At 34.5% G+C, this 16469-nt stretch overlaps 2 protein-coding genes across 2 annotated transcripts; one reads left to right on the top strand and one right to left on the bottom strand.

Moving 5' to 3' along the window:
* Nucleotides 1-5898: 5898 nt before the first annotated feature.
* On the top strand, nucleotides 5899-6828 carry LOC130045232 (olfactory receptor 4P4-like). Its single transcript, XM_056137973.1, has one exon. It carries the CDS (start codon nucleotides 5899-5901, stop codon nucleotides 6826-6828), a length of 930 nt encoding a protein of 309 aa, XP_055993948.1.
* A 3890-nt stretch (nucleotides 6829-10718) lies between these two features.
* LOC130045175 (olfactory receptor 4P4-like) lies at nucleotides 10719-11651 on the bottom strand. Its single transcript, XM_056137881.1, has one exon. It carries the CDS (start codon nucleotides 11649-11651, stop codon nucleotides 10719-10721), a length of 933 nt encoding a protein of 310 aa, XP_055993856.1.
* Nucleotides 11652-16469: the final 4818 nt, after the last annotated feature.

Genomic DNA, 16469 nt, shown 5'->3' with positions numbered 1-16469 from the left:
TGCCCAAATTGTTTTCCAAAAGGCTAAGACATTTTTCATTCCCACCAACACAAGAGCCAGAGTTTAGAAACAATCCTAGTACCCAATAACAGATAACTGGTTAAAAAAACTACGGTACACATACACAATGGAATACTATGCAGCTGTAAGGGAAAATGAAGGAAAAATGAAGTTATAAAATCGTCTTATAAATGAATGAATGGGGGTATCATACTGAGTGAAATGAGTCAGAAAGAGAGGAACAGTCATGGAATGATTGTTCTCATTTGTGAGATATAAAATAAACAATAAGAGACTAATAACCAAGGACAGTAGAAATAATGGTCGGGAAGATATGTCCACAGTTGGAAGCCTGCCTCAAGTGCTGTGGAAGAGGGAAAATGAAATAGAGAAGGTATCACTTGACATTGATGGTTGGAAGTGATCTCTCTGGATTGGAAATATGTGCTGAAAGTTGGTAAAGGACCAAACACGCTGGCCTCTCAGTATCTGTTTTGCAAATTGTAATGTCCCAAAACAGAGAGTGTGAGAGAAATAAGAAAAGTGCCTGCCATAGAGGTAGGCTGAGTGGCTGGGGAGGCTGGGGATGGGGTGGAGGTGGCGGTGGGGTGGTGGGAAGGATACTGCGGTCATTGGTGGTGGAAAATGTACACTTTTCCACACTGGTGGAAGGATGGGTGTTGGAACCTTGTATGATGGAAAACTGACCATGCAAAGCTTTATAACTGTTTGTCTCTTTAGTGATTCAACAGGAGAGATGCAGAGAGAGAGAGAGAGAGAGAGAGAGAGAGAGAGAGAGAGAGAGAGAGAGAGGTGAGAGATGTGAATACAGCTCCATGCTGTTCTACTCTGAGAATGTGGCCTGTTAACATGGTGTTTCCACTGTTGCCACTCACTGTTGGAACTGAATTTGTTCTGGTCTTTTTTTTTGCAGACATATTAGATGCCAGTGCTCAAATTCTATAGTTAATGCTCATTTGTTATTGCTGCCATTATAGAAACAAGAATGAATAGAAATTAGTGGGATTGTCTACTCTGGTGGGGTCAGGATTGAAAGGGCTTCTCTTATTGGGAGGTTCATGGTGTAGATGCTGTAGGGGAAGGGATGTTGCTAAACACACACACACACACACACACACACAAACGTACACAGATACACACAGATGCACATACACACACTACATCATGATTTCTGACCCTCAGAATGTACAGTCTTAGAAGTCATTTTATCATGACCAGCATAAATGAATGTTTGTTTTTTCATTTATTTTTAGGTATTGGACAAGAAGGACTGTTCAGAATTGGAGTAGGCTGCAGGAAGTACTTTAATCACTTTTACAAACATTTACTCAGCTTTACCACAAATTTCAAAATAATTTCTTGAGCTTCTTTGGTCCTTCTCATTTTTGTTTTGTTCCAGCTTTATTTATGTTTCCTCAGTATTTGTTTCAAGATCATCCACATTAAATGCAGGTTGACATTAAGTCTGGGATAAAAGTCCTCTGAGATTAAGGGATTGTCAACAGTGGCATAATGATTTTCTCAAAGACTTATAAGGAATTAAACGAATTTCTTCTGTACATTGGCCAAGTTTTCTTTTGGGAAATGTCTCATTCTCTAGAAAAAAATAAGACGGATATGTGGTTATGATTGGTCCAGCAATCTACTTTAAATGCTACCTGGAAATCCAAAAGGAAACATACATACTTTTCTAACTGGAAAGCCACAATGGATACACAACTTTGGGGTAAAACACAAAAGCAGGAATGTTTCAACATAAACGACAGTGATGACTCTATTTCCTCTAAGTTTTAAAAATCAAAACAGAATGCTGTTCTATATAGAAGGAAAACTGAAAAGATTTATAAAGAGGATTCACGTTGGCTGAGTGCTTGGTGAAAATCATTGGTCCTTAGAAATGAAGTCAGCACTCTACTGACTCCAATTAACTGAATGTCACCTTTCACTCAGAGATAATGGAATGTATCTAGTGAGATAATCACCCGGTGAGTAAATAAATTAAAAATACATATTGCTGAACATTTATTATTGACTACAATAAATAAATGTTACTTTCACATAGAAAAACTTAGTGGATACTATATTTATATTATCAATAATGCATAAATTAAAAAGGAAAAGCATACATTCCCCTCCTACAAGTTTTAAAATGCTTTTAATGGTAATGTTTTATTACTTCAATGTACTCAAAAATGCCTGTTACACTTCTTACAAAATGTGAAAATAAGACCCATATCTTTCTTGTAAAATTCATAAAGAAAAATGGTGCTTTCATGTCATATGTGGAAACTACTAGAGAAAAGTAGAAAAAAAAGTCATAGAAGTCAAGTGAGTGATTTGAACTTTTGGGAGGTAAGAAAAATTAAAAGATAAAGGGGCATGGATTAAAAAAAAATAAGGGACTATATAGAACAGATATTTTTTCATATCCTCTTTTCTTTCTTTGATGCTCAATAATATAAGTGATTCAGAATTTTGGAATTCATAAGTTAGTAATTTAGAATTTTAAAATATTATATCTTAGAAAATTTTAATATTTGAAAATCTGATTATCAAATTTTATGAGAAGAGACAGCAGCATAAAGAGAGAGAAATAAGTTATGATCAGTTGAGCCAAGACTTGAATTTAGTGCTCTGAAGAAAATTTATTATTTTCGGGGAGAAAATCTGCTCAATATTTATTTCTTAGATAAGATAGTTTGGTTGCAAAATGAAATAACAGGAAGTAGATAAATGTGCAAATAAGGCCCGTATCTTTCCACATTTGTCAGGGCAGCTGAATTCTAGATTACATGGATTTCAAGTTATATCTAGATTATATGTTTCCCTCATTATATGAGAGATCTCCAGTCTGCTAATTCCTATGAATTCAGTTAATATACTTGCTATGATTAACTTCAGAAGATTAATGAAAGTTAACCTGTAGTTAGAAGAATATAAAACACAACTTTTTTTAGCAAAAAAAAATGTTTCAACAATAATTTCAACATTCAAATAAGATGAAGATAATTACAATTTTCTTTAAAATGTTATATTTATTAGTATTTAGCCAAATTGTAAAGAATTTTAGATTTCTTTAGCAAAAGATATACTAAACTTAGACATTGTTGGGATAACTGGTTTGCTATATGCAAAATGCTCTGGAATGTTTCCAGGAATTTCAAATGTACTGTTATTTAAAATGTTCATAGTAATGCAAAGAAAAAGCAAAATAAAAGAAAATAATTAATGTCTATTACATACAATGTACCTGATAATTTCGCTGGATAGAATGGAATACCAATAGTAAAAACGTTAATATTAAAAAGGGAGAAATTTGTCAAGGCAGCTGAATTCTAGATTAGATGGATTTCAAATTATATCTAGATTATATGTTTCCCTAATTAGATGAGAGATCTCCAGTCTGCTCATTCCTATGAATTCAGTTAATATACTGGCTGTGATTAACTTCAGAAGATTAATAGAAGTTAATCTGTAGCTAGAAGAATATAAAAAACAACAAAAAGACTGCTATTCTGAGCTTTTTTTGAAGCACTTAAATAAGAAATTTACTGCCATTTAAAATTAGGTAAGTGGGATTATTTCAGTGTGATTTAAGGAGAAAAAATTATTTCTGTCAATACTAGGAGAACAGTAAAGCTTCCTGGGAAAAGAAAAATTAGGAATAGCTGTTGGGAACAAGTGTGAAGTAAAGAGCTACAATATGAAAGTTTAACCCAGAAAGTTGAATGAATCATAAAGGAACAGAGAACAATTAAGATGTGGGCTTGTAATAGATGGCTATATATAAATATATATATGAAGATTAATATTTATTAACAGGGAAAATAGGGGCTAAGATGATTGGTCAATGGTTGGAATCAACCACAAGTGTGTGGGAGGCAAAGGTTGGTAAGATAGAGAAAAGACCAGAATGACAATAATACCTGGAAACGATCACGCTGACAAGAACTGAGTGTTTGAAGTAGGTATAGGGATATACTTGATAACCTTTCAGTAACTGTATTGCAAATAATAAAGCTCTAAAGGATAGAGAGAGAGGGCAGGAGAGAGAGAGGAAGAGAGAGTGACAGAGAGAGAGAGAGAGAAAGAGAGAGAGAGAGAGAGAGAGAGAGAGAGAGAGAGAGAGAGAGAGAGAGAGAGAGAAACAGAAAGTAGAAAAGTACCAGCCATAAAAGCAGGCTGGGAAACTGGGAACACTGGTGATGGCAAACGTACACTGCTGGAGGGATGGGGGTTGAAATGCTGTAAAAATGAAAACTAATTATGAACAGCTTTTTAAAGTATATCTCACAGTAATTCAATAAAAAATCTATTTAAAAATTATTATGTGATAATAAGAATGGGAAGACATAGTCTGTTGCCAAGAGATCCTTCAAACATATTACTTAATTCAAGAAATAAATCTTTGTAAGAGCAGCATTATTGAGAAAAAAAACATGTTTCTTGTTATCTAAAAAATAGGATTTTAGGGAAGGAATTAATTTTATGGCTTAAAATCATTAAGGCAAATACAAGTTTAAAATTTAAAAAAAAGACATTTTCAGTTCCTATTCAGTTATTTTACTAATTGTAAAATTGGAATTAAAATATCACTGCTCCCACTTCATATAATTTCAATTAAAGCTTGCAATAATAAATATATAGGCTGTTCCATAAAGGATTTTATAGACTTTTAGATGGAATGACTGAATCATTTAGGAAATGTCAGTTTTAGTTTTGTTATTTCCATCCTATATTTTCAGTGTATGAATCTTTGTAAAAGTATAGTGTCATTGTATAATGCTTCCACATTTAAAACTGTATAGTGTGATTCCATTTTACTTCTAAAACTTATTTTGCTTCTTCTATACATAGTTACTATGTATGTGAGGGTCGTTCACATATATATTTAATGACCACTGTCATAGCTGAAATAGTGGCAGTCATATAGAGTACATAATAGGTCATTTGGCCAGATTCTGAATTTACTCCTGCCTCTATGCTAGTATCTCACTCCTGGTTGATGCTCAGGGGCCATATATGACGCCTAAGAGTGAACCTGGGTCAGCTGTAAGCCAGACACGTGCCCTATGCACTGTATTATGTCTTCATCCTGATATTGTGTGCATATATATTTGCATATAGTATAATTATATACACTAACATTTAACTATATAGTAAGTATATAAATGTAAGTAGTATATACTTCTTTCTCTATATAATATATATTTACCTTCTCTACTTCTCTCTATATATGATATATAATATAATAATTATGTATTTTCTTTTTTCCTCTCTTTGTATACAGAAAGATTGAAAATCAAAGGAAATATCAGCATTTAGGCTTGTCTTGGTACTGTTTTGTTGATTATTTTCCGTAATTACATAGTTGTGGTTAACTCGATATTTTAATGCAGCTTTAAGTCAGTGAAAGTTCTAAAAAAAAACTGTCAAAAGTTGAAACAGAACTCTATTCTGTGTTGCACTGCACATCTCACTCACTTCACTTTGAACCTGGTGTGTCAAAGTATATAATAGGCAGACTACTCTATGAAAAGAAAGGCATTCTCCTAAGCTTTCATTTGTAAACATAACATGACTGACGACATTTTTGTTAGCTTCATCATCTGTACCTATGAAATTCCTTACTTCCACTCTAGGAAATAACCTGATCTTTTAGATTATGATAAACCTATCCAGACATAGCCCGGCAAGCTACTGAGAGTATTCGATATGCCAAACACAGTAATTACCTTAAAATCGTAATTTAGAAATTTTATTAAATATGTGATTCATTTCTTCCACATTCACTCTCTGGATGCTTCAGGGTTTCTCATGCTGACTTGTCATTTTCTTTTTTCAGACACGTCATTTGAGTCCTAACTGCATGAGATCATGGAAAATAGGAATAATGTCACCGAGTTTGTTCTGTTGGGACTTTCCCAGAATAAGAAAATCAAAAATGTGTGTTTTCTCCTATTTTCATTCTGCTACATAGTTATTTGGTTGGGAAATGTGCTTATAATGATTTCTATCACATGTAGTCAGCTAATTGATCAACCCATGTACTTCTTCCTTAATTACCTTGCTCTCTCAGATTTGTGTTATACATCAACAGTGACACCTAAGTTAGTTACCGATTTGCTGGCAGAAAGTAACACGATTTCTTACACTGGATGTATGGCACAGCTTTTTGCCATGCACTTCTTTGGGGGGATTGAGGTTTTTATCCTAACAGTGATGGCCTATGACCGCTACGTGGCCATCTGTAAGCCCCTACACTACACTGTCATTATGAACAGGCAGAAATGTTATGTTATGGTCATTGCTTGCTGTGCTGGGGCATTCTTTCATTCCTTTGCTCAATGTCTCCTCATTGTCCACCTACCTTTCTGTGGCCCTAATGAAATAGACCACTATTTCTGTGATGCATATCCTTTACTTAAACTGGCGTGCATGGATACCTACAAAGTTGGGATTCTAGTAGTTGCTAATTCAGGCATGATGGGTCTGGTGGTCTTTGTGGTCTTAATGCTCTCTTACTTTTTGATCTTATACACAATCAGGGCTTACCCTGCAGAAAGTAGAAGCAAAGCCCTTTCCACTTGCAGTTCTCATGTCACAGTTGTGGTTCTGTTCTTTGTACCCGTCCTCTTCATTTACATTAGGCCAGCTGTAACTTTTCCAGAAGATAAAGTGTTTGCACTTTTCTATACCATCATTGCTCCCATGTTCAACCCCCTGATTTACACACTTAGGAACATGGAGATGAAGAAAGCTATGCAGAAAGTGTGGTGCAAGAAAATGTTTTTGGTCAGAAGGTAAATCATCTGAAATGACACCTTGACATTACTAACCCTACTCAAGCAATAGTTATTACATTCTAAGCACTTCACATCATGAGCTTTGCTCTAACCAAAAATACACACGAACACTGAAATCAGCTTTCTGCCATTACAATTTACTATGAAGCACAGTCTTCATTTGTTGGTTTGTTTTACACCATATCTTCCCTAGATACTTAGTAATCTTTATTTTTTTTGTTCAATTTCTCTTACATGGTTATTTGATTATTTTTCCTTTGGATAGCACAGCGGGTAGGGCGTTCGCCTTACAAGCAGCCAACATGGCCGACCCGAGTTCGAGTCCTCCGCCCCTCTCGGAGAGCCTGGCAAGCTACCGAGAGTATTCGATATGCCAGACACAGTAACAACAAAGTCTCCAATGGAGACGTTACTGGGCCCGCTCGAGCAAATCGACGATCAACGGGAGGGCCTTTACTTACTTTACTTACTATTATCAACATGTTGCAACCTAGAGATCACCTTTCATTTTCCATGAAGAAATTGTTCCATAATTGAACTCTCAAATGTTAATATTAACTACAACCACATTGCTCATCCAAGAACTAAAGGATCCATATGAGTTCATTATTTTTCTGCTATACATGCACTATATATTTTGTAATAAAAGCCTTTTCCTGTCTCCCAATTTACCAGGTGATCATTTTCATCCAAGCTACAACTCTCTTGTAAATTTTTGCATGTTTATGTACACTTGTGAATAAATAATTGATCAAGTATAATCAAACAATGCTTTCAGATCAAAAGAATTTATGTCAATCAGTTACTGTAATATTTGTTGGAGCATACCCTGAACTATTATTTTTTTGTATTAATAAATGAGAAACACACAAAACTTCTGTGAGACAACTTTATTGAATCTATAAAGTGAAGTTTATTGTAAACTTGTAAAATTAAAAAGTGGTAAAATGCCTAAAAGTTTTTAAATTTGGTAAGTTACTAGCTATATGTAAGATAGGTATAAACAAAAAAATAGCATTTAATCCAAAACCACAAAATAGAGATGGATATAAGAGGTTCTATTCATAACAGAAAAATTAGAGTAAGTTCTTTATAGTGAACTTCTAGTAAGAGATAATCTGGTTCAATAGGTATAAAACTACACAATAGTATTTTCAGATAAATAGTGACCATGCCAAATATACTGAATAAACAAACCATCACTTTGTTACCATTGATTCACCACAGAATGAAGTGTTGTAAGTATTTATAGTTTGGTAATGATCAAATGATAATTTGATTATCATTTGATTGATAATCAAGAGGCCTGCTTGAGGCAATTGACGAATAACAGGATGGTTGTGATTGTGATTGTGAATGATCAAATAAATTTGTAGTCTTCAAAATTATTTTCCAGAAAGATACTACAGTGGATGATATATTTGCCTTATAAGCAGCCAACAGAGATTTGATCCCTAGAACTACATGTGTGGTCCCCTAAGCCCCATGAGAAGTGATCCCTGAGCATAGAGTCTGAACAACACTTGATGTGGCCCCCCAAAAAGCAAAATTAGCAATTTATTTGTAGCTATAGTCATCAGTTACCTTTTATTGAGCACAACTACTATTTTCATAAACAGGTATTATGTTCTTATTTTTTATTTTCAAAGAGTCAATTTCTATATCAATACTGTAAATATATTGGTCAAAGATAATGAAAAGTAGATGGTCTGAATAGAAGACTTAGTAAGGTCATTTGCTAAATTTAACGGAATCTAACCTTCTCTCCTAAAATGTTATGGTAATATTAATTACATAACTGGAGAGAGAAAATATCGATGTGTTAAAGAACAGTTATAACAAGGTGATTAAAAAAGTGATCCTGTACAAATGTAGAATCTCCTTAGAAATTACTCTAAATCATGATTGGTACTTTTATTAAATTCTTTTATACTGAATGTTTTAATAGTTTCTATTTAAAAATGTCATCCAAGAATAAAAATTAAAAAGAAGCATTTTCACTACTTTGTAAAATTTTATTTTTCAATAATATTATTTCATTTAACTGAGGAATAAATATCCTGAAACAAAAACAAATTTATAGGCTGTGTTAAACCTCTAGTATAGATTTTTGCTTATTTTATGCTGGAAAGTGTCTTGCAAATTTCTGCTATAATGATGTTCTGAGATAAAAGCACTATTAAACCTCCACTCAAGAGTTTTGGAGTAACTGTCATAATATGATAAACAACTAAAACACGTTAAACATTTCAAATCTCTAGAACATAAAACTTTTCAGTTTGATGGTTGTTTTAAACAGTCATGGTGCTATACTGTTTTTCTCTATTTTATCCATACATTTCAGAAACCCTGAAAGTATCAGAAGGATAATGTAGAGGTTAGAGTTTGTCTTGTATGTGACTGACCCTGGTTTGATCTTTATTTCGAACAACATATGATCCCTGAGAGCAGTTAAGCATTACTTCTGAGCAGAGAATCAGGCTTAGCTCCTGTATGATATTGCCCAAATACTACCCTCATCTCTCCAAGTATGTGATTTATAGGGGCCCCAAACAATGGCAATTTATTTTTATTCATTATGCATTCTAAACCAACCTAATAGGATATTTGTAGGCCAGTATTTTGTGTTTGTTGATTTTCTAAATACCTCTGAGACCTTCTGCATCTTAACTAATCATTCAGAGTTGTTCCTTGCCATTTCTAACATATAACGGGTGACTCTGACCCATTCTACAACATCATATGTGTGACTTCCAATTGCTGCAGAAAAACTTTTTTCTTTAAACATCTTTTTTTTTTGCTTTTTGGGTCACACCCAGCGATGAATAGAGGTTATCCCTGGCTGTGCACTCAGGAATTACCCCTGGCAATGCTCAGGGGACCATATGGGATGCTGGGAATCGAACCCGGGTATGCTGCATGCAAGGCAAACGCCCTACCCGGTGTGCTATTGCTTCAGGTCCACTTTAAACATCTTTTACCATCTTTTACAGTGTTAAAACATGTAGTATATTGAACTTAAGATATTACTTGCTTGCTACATTTTTTTCACTCTTGATAAGAAAATGTGAGTATTCATTAATGCACATCAGGGGATTGAGAAATAATAACAGATCATTCTTATTGAGCACTTATTGTGGGACAAATAGTATATTAGTCCATCACTAGTATGAGTGTAACTATTTTCACTTCCATATAGCATTAAAATATATATGCATATGTGTGTGTATATATTATTATTAGACATATGTATAGTTCTGATTGTCATTAAGCAATCCTCGGTCCACGGCCCTTGTTCTTGACCAATATACTCTTAAGAGGTAAAGTGTCATAATTTATTTACGTATTAAAAGTACTGGAAGGAAAAGTAGAACAAAAGACATATTGTTAAGTGGGGCTGTAATTACCACCTAAGAAGTTTCAGAAAGCTACTCATGACAAAAATGCAGAATAGAATGTGAGTTTTTCAAGAAATATTTTTTTCTGGGACATAACATGTATTTTAGAAAGTGTTGCGTTTGAGATATTAAAATTACTCTTTATCATTGTTTAGAGATTGGGCATGGTATCAATGAAAGTGGTCACAAAGAAAGGTGTTAGGTGGGTTCACAATGTTGACTTGTGCTCGGTTTACCTTTCCAAATCTCTTACTAAATATTTCAATTCCATACAAAGACAGTGGAAAAATGAGGCTGAGCAGATCAAAAATAAGAAAGCTAGAGGAGCAAACACACAGTGAGAAAGCATGGAGATTGTAAACTCTGCTGATACATAGTCCTACACATTTTACTTAATTTCACTGTCCTAGGTAAATATTGTATATTTTAATTATTTCTGGGTAGACAAGTCTTCATTTAACAAGCTCTGTTGGGGGAAAATCATCGATATCTTTCAACTGATTACCTTTATTCCTAGGATCCGGCACCATAGTTTCTTTATAGCATTTTTCATCTCTGTGTTTCTTAGTGTATATATCAGAGGGTTGAGCATGGGAGCAATGATGGTGTAAAAAAGAGCAAACACTTTATCTTCTGGCAGAGTCGTTGCGGGTCTAATATAAATGAAAAGTAATGGAGCGAAAAAGAGGACGACCACAGTGACATGGGAAGTGCAGGTGGACAGAGCTTTACGGCGATTGTCCGCAGAGTAGGACCTGACGGTGTATAAGATCACAGCGTAAGATATTAACAGGACCACGAAAGTGACCAGGCCCATGAGACCAGAATTAGCAATGACCAGGAGTCCAATTTTCCTCGTGTCCGTGCAAGCCAGTTTTAGCAAAGGGTAGACATCACAGAAGTAGTGATCTATTTCATTGGGGCCACAGTAGGGTAGAAAGATGGCCAGGAGAAACTGACCAAAGGAATGCAAGAAGCCACCAACACAGGATGCAGCAAGCATGGCCTCACACCTGGGCCTACTCATGATGACCGTGTAGTGCAAGGGTTTGCAGATGGCCACATAGCGGTCATAGGCCATCCCCGTGAGGATAAAGACTTCAATGCCCCCAAAGAAGTGCATGGTAAAGAGCTGTGTCATGCAGCCGTTATAGGAAATGGTCTTCTTTTCTGCCAGCAGGTCAATGATTAACTTGGGAGTCACCGTGGTCGTATAGCAAAGGTCTGAGAGGGAGAGGTAACTCAGGAAGAAATACATAGGCTGGTTAATTAGTTGGCTGCAGGTGATGGAGATCATGACGAGCAAGTTTCCAAACAAAATAGCCAGGTAGCACGCTACAAACAGTAAAAAGCAGAGGACTTCTATTTCCATTTTCTGAGACAGCCCTAAGAGAATGAATTCTGTGACATTATTCAAATTTTCCATGATCCAGCGCAGTTGGTAGCCCCCTGAAATTAGGTTAAATTATGATATTATGCTGGAGATTTTTAAATATTATTTTGCCTCTTATTCCTTGACATGGGGCAGGCAGTAATGTAGAAGATTCAGAGGTCAAAGAAAAACATTTTTATTGTTGTTTAGGAGGACTTTCTAACAGGATGTTTCCCCTGCCACACACACACTTCTTTAAAATATTAACTACTGATAAACATGTTGCTTATCGGAGATGAAGATCATCATTGTAAAATACACTATACTTACACTATTATCTCACAGGTAACCATATATATATATAGTTACCTGTGAGATAATAGTGTAAGTATAGTGTATTTAGTATAGTGTATTTAGTATAGTGTATATATGTATATATATATATATATATATATATATAGCACTGTGTCTGTAGCACTGTGCTCCTATTGTTCATCAATTTGTTCGAGCAGGCACCAGTAACGTCTCCATTGTGAGACTTGTTACTATTGTTGGCATATCAAATATGCCACGGGGAGCTTGCCATGCTCTGCCATGCGGCAGGATATTCTCTTTAGCTTGCCGGGCTTTCCGAGAGGGACAGAGGAATCGAACCTGGGTCAGCCGCATGTGCTATTGCTCCCTCCCTCTCTCTCTCTCTCTCTCTCTCTCTCTCTCTCTATATATATATATATATATATATATATATATGCAGCCGTTATATATATATATTTTTTTACTTTATATATATATATATATATATATATATATAAAGTAAAAAAAAGTAAAGGCCCTCCCGTTGATCATCGATTTGCTCGAGCGGGCCCAGTAATGTCTCCATTGGAGACTTTGTTGTTACTGTGTCTGTCATATCGAATACTCTCGGTAGCTTGCCGGGCTCTCCGAGAGGGGCGGAGGAATCGAACTTGGGTCGGCCATGTTGGCTGCGTGCAAGGCAGACACCCTACCTGCTGTGCTATCGCTCCAATTTCCTCCCACCCCCTCAGGTAACCTAACATATTTCTTGGTTCAATTCACTGGGTACTCATGAGATATTTTTAAAATCACATTTGAAAAGGACCATACAATTCCATTTTTTAACACTTAGACTCAAAGCAGAAAATTATATGGATGACTACTAATGAGGAGAAAAATTAAAAAAAAACAATATTTTCAATCAATGGCTTTCTTTTATAAATACCTAGATACTTCAGACAAAACCCAAAATTATTTAAAAACTATACTCACATGAAATCATCTAATTCATTTTATTAGAGATGGAAAAAGTATGAGGAAAGAAAATCTTTCATTAAAATTTTTATGGGAGGGTCACATCCTGCAGTGCTCAGGGGCTACTCTAGGCTTTGTGCTCATGTCACTACTGGCAGTGCTGGGAGATGCCCAGTATCAGTACTCGATTCCTATGTGTAAAGTATGCGCTCCATCCCTCTGAACATTTCTCTCTGGTCCTAGAATGTTTTAATATAAAAAAAAAAATAAAAAAGAAAATGTGACCCAAATACTATAATTTGTTCCCATTAATAATTTGAAGATATTAGCATTATTATTGGGTTTTGAGCTTCCCTGGACCTCACACCATTACTGTTGCTGTGCACTCATGGATCACTCCAGGCAGGGTAAGGGGACCATCTGTGATATCAGGGATTCAGTCCCAGTCAGCTGCTTTAAGGCAAGAATCGTATCTACTGTACCACCTCTGTCACATCATTTGAAATTAGCATGCACTCTATTTCCAATATTTTATACGAAGCCAAGTCAAAAATCTATGTATGTGAACATCATTTTAAAAGTTTATAAACTTTTTACAGTTAATTATTCCCAAACAGTTAATATCAATTAAAACACTTGACTACAAACTAAAAAAATATAAACCGTTATCTGTTGGTATCTTTATAAAAATACTTTTAAACTGAATCTTATATAAATTGTGGGAGTTTAACTAGACATCTTCTGGGACTCCTTGTCCATGATTCGTTGTAAAGAGGAGCCAGAAGCTGGTATTGATTTTATTCTGAATTTCTTCAAAAAAACATCAGAATAGAAGTTAAACTTTAGCTTTTGGTTATTGTTCCACTTACTTTCCTTGAATAAAGCTGATAAAATCCTTCAAAATATTTCTCTTAGCAATTAAAGCATAGTATTATATTTTTTTCTTTAGATCCTCATAGCTTGTAATTTTAAATTCTCCAGCTCCTGATTCATCTCTTCAAAGGAATCCTACCTGCTGATAATGAGGGTCCAAGACTCATCTCACTTCCCTGCACATAACAAGAAACAAAGTGGAGAGAGCAAAACTAATTTTATGCCTTTTATATCTATGCCAAACATAGAAGAAAAAAATGCAAGCTTTCTGCCATCATTTTGTTATTAGATTAGGAAAATAAATCTATTCCTGTATATATAAATGAGTCATTGATGACTTGAATATTGTCAGCTATACCCTGGCATTTTGCCAGGTATAAAATAGATTGAAATCAGGCTTTTCAAGCTGTTTCAATCCAAGTGTCACTGAAATTATTATAGTTGTCTAACTCTCCTGTAATAAGAACTAGAGCAATATTGTGCATGCTAATTGAATTAGGAATTGGAAACACTTGGGTGAATTAGATAAACTATCGATCAATTTGAAAATATATGGGTTCATCATATTTTGAAATGCTAATTCCTTTGTATTTCTTCATTATAGTCACATACTATATTTGAGTTACTTTAAATAATAAGTATGCGTTTTTACTAGTACATAAATATATTTTAAATGTTTAAAGGAATGAAATGAAATTTCATTTTTGTTTTTTGAAGTCAAACAGCTTTTTTTTTAGGACGTAGGAGAAAGAGACACAGAGACAGAGAAAGATGACCAAGTGACTAAGAATCTCATTAAGTACAGGAAGAGAAATTACTCACTGTACATTGGAAGTACACTGGAGTATACTGGAAGTTGATTTTAATGTACACCTCCAACATTATTAATTATTTGTGTGAATTATGATATGAAAACACAGAATGCCCACAAGCATTTTTAGAATGATATATAGAGATTGTCATTTAGAATAGACTGATTTCTGCCAACGTCATATTTGGTAGCTAAAAACATTTGGTAATTATCTCAAAGCTAACCCTGTAACTTTCTCCATAGCTAACTCGGTTCATTGCTTTACAGTGGAGACAGCATTTGAGTGCTGTCTTGTATGTTTCAGGATAAGTCCAGGTTCCAAGTGATTTACCATGAAAGCCTGATGATTGCTTTACTAAGGCCCCCATCCCTCAATAAACTGAACTTTACTCTTTCTTTTCAATGTCTCCTGGAAAAATATCTCTTGGAAAAATGTTCAAGTCATGTCATTTGTTTCTTAATTTGACAGATATCCCAGGTTTCACTGAGTTATAATTAAAAGATAATGTATAAATACAAAAATGTGACGTTCAAAACTGAGATACTAGGAAAATTATTTGGAAACAGAAGAGTTATTTAAACACTTTGTATTTCTGAGTTTTCCTTTTCATAATCTCTGACCTTCAGTAAAAGAAATACTGCCTTTCTCTTTAAAATATTTCTCCTTAAGTTCCCCCAAATCATGAAAAATCTTACTGTCATGTTTGAATTTCTTTATAAACTTGACATAAAAGTGAAGATTATCATTTTTCAATTTCATTTAAAAAGTCATAAGAAAAGCATTATATTACCAAGGAGATAAAAAATAGTTTTAATGGTTCATTATACATAAATTGTGACTAAATATTCTGATAAACATTAATCAACTCACAAAAAAATCTTTTTTGTTTGTTTATTTTATTTTTGTGGCCACACCTGACTTTGCTAAAGGCTTAATCCTGGCTCTGCATGCAAGTATCCCTCCTGACTGGTCTTGGGGAACTGTAACAGTGTACTGTCCACTGTTCTATGTCTCTTGTCCCATACAAATACTAATTATATTGACATTTAATAACAAATTCTATAAGTATATTTATTCTTGATTCAATGACAGTGTGCTAGTTCTAAGTAGATTAATTGCAACTGCACGTAGGAAACTATGCAAGTGCTTGATATGTCAGAGATACATGCATTATCCACAACTCCATAGACTTAAAATTACCAATATTTCCAAAGAATTATAAATATAAATTCAAGCATTAGTAAACAAACTAACATACAATGCTGAAAACCCCCAAAGATATGACTTACCGAAACCGTGCTATAAGTTTTAATTTATTTCTAAAGAAACTGCTTTACTTATTTTTACAAATGTTTTAATATCCAGAGAAAAAACTGGCATCTTTACATTTTAGTTGGCAAATTTCACCTATCTCTCATTAAGTTGTACGTTTAGTAGTACGGTTTATCATTATGATAAATGGGAGATAATGAAAGCCAAAGCTATAAAGGATTTTGTCTGAATTCCAAAAGGTGTTGCTAGGAAGTATACATCTTGCAGAAATTTATTCCAATATAATCTCTCAGTGGAAATTCCCATTGGGTTAATTTGACTAAGGTGAAGCTGAGCACTTAAAAATAACTTTATTCAAAGATCTAAAAAATAATTCAACCAAGATGTATGTTTTCTAATGTATATAAAAATACAAGAGCATATCATCTTTCATTTTTTATCTTTTCAATTTATTCATTGTTTGAGGCCCATACCTGGGGGGTGCTGAGGGCTGGTGCACAGGGATCACTCCTGGAGGACTTGAGGAATCATATGGGGGGGGGCAGGGATCCCATCTGGTCAGACACGTACAAGGCAGTTGCCTACTTCCTGTACTATTTATTCAGCCCCAACCTTTCATTTTTAAATGACAATCATGGGCGAAATT

The sequence above is a fragment of the Sorex fumeus genome, unplaced genomic scaffold (assembly GCF_029834395.1).
Source record: "Sorex fumeus unplaced genomic scaffold, SorFum_2.1 ptg000007l, whole genome shotgun sequence".
Classification (NCBI taxonomy): Eukaryota; Metazoa; Chordata; class Mammalia; order Eulipotyphla; family Soricidae; genus Sorex; species Sorex fumeus.
This window is presented reverse-complemented; position numbering and strand designations above follow the sequence as displayed.

What these genes read in the sequence shown, in the direction of transcription:
- LOC130045175 (XM_056137881.1), bottom strand. Translation starts at nt 11,651, where the DNA reads ATGGAAAATTTGAATAATGTCACAGAATTCATTCTCTTAGGGCTGTCT.
- LOC130045232 (XM_056137973.1), top strand. Translation starts at nt 5,899, where the DNA reads ATGGAAAATAGGAATAATGTCACCGAGTTTGTTCTGTTGGGACTTTCC.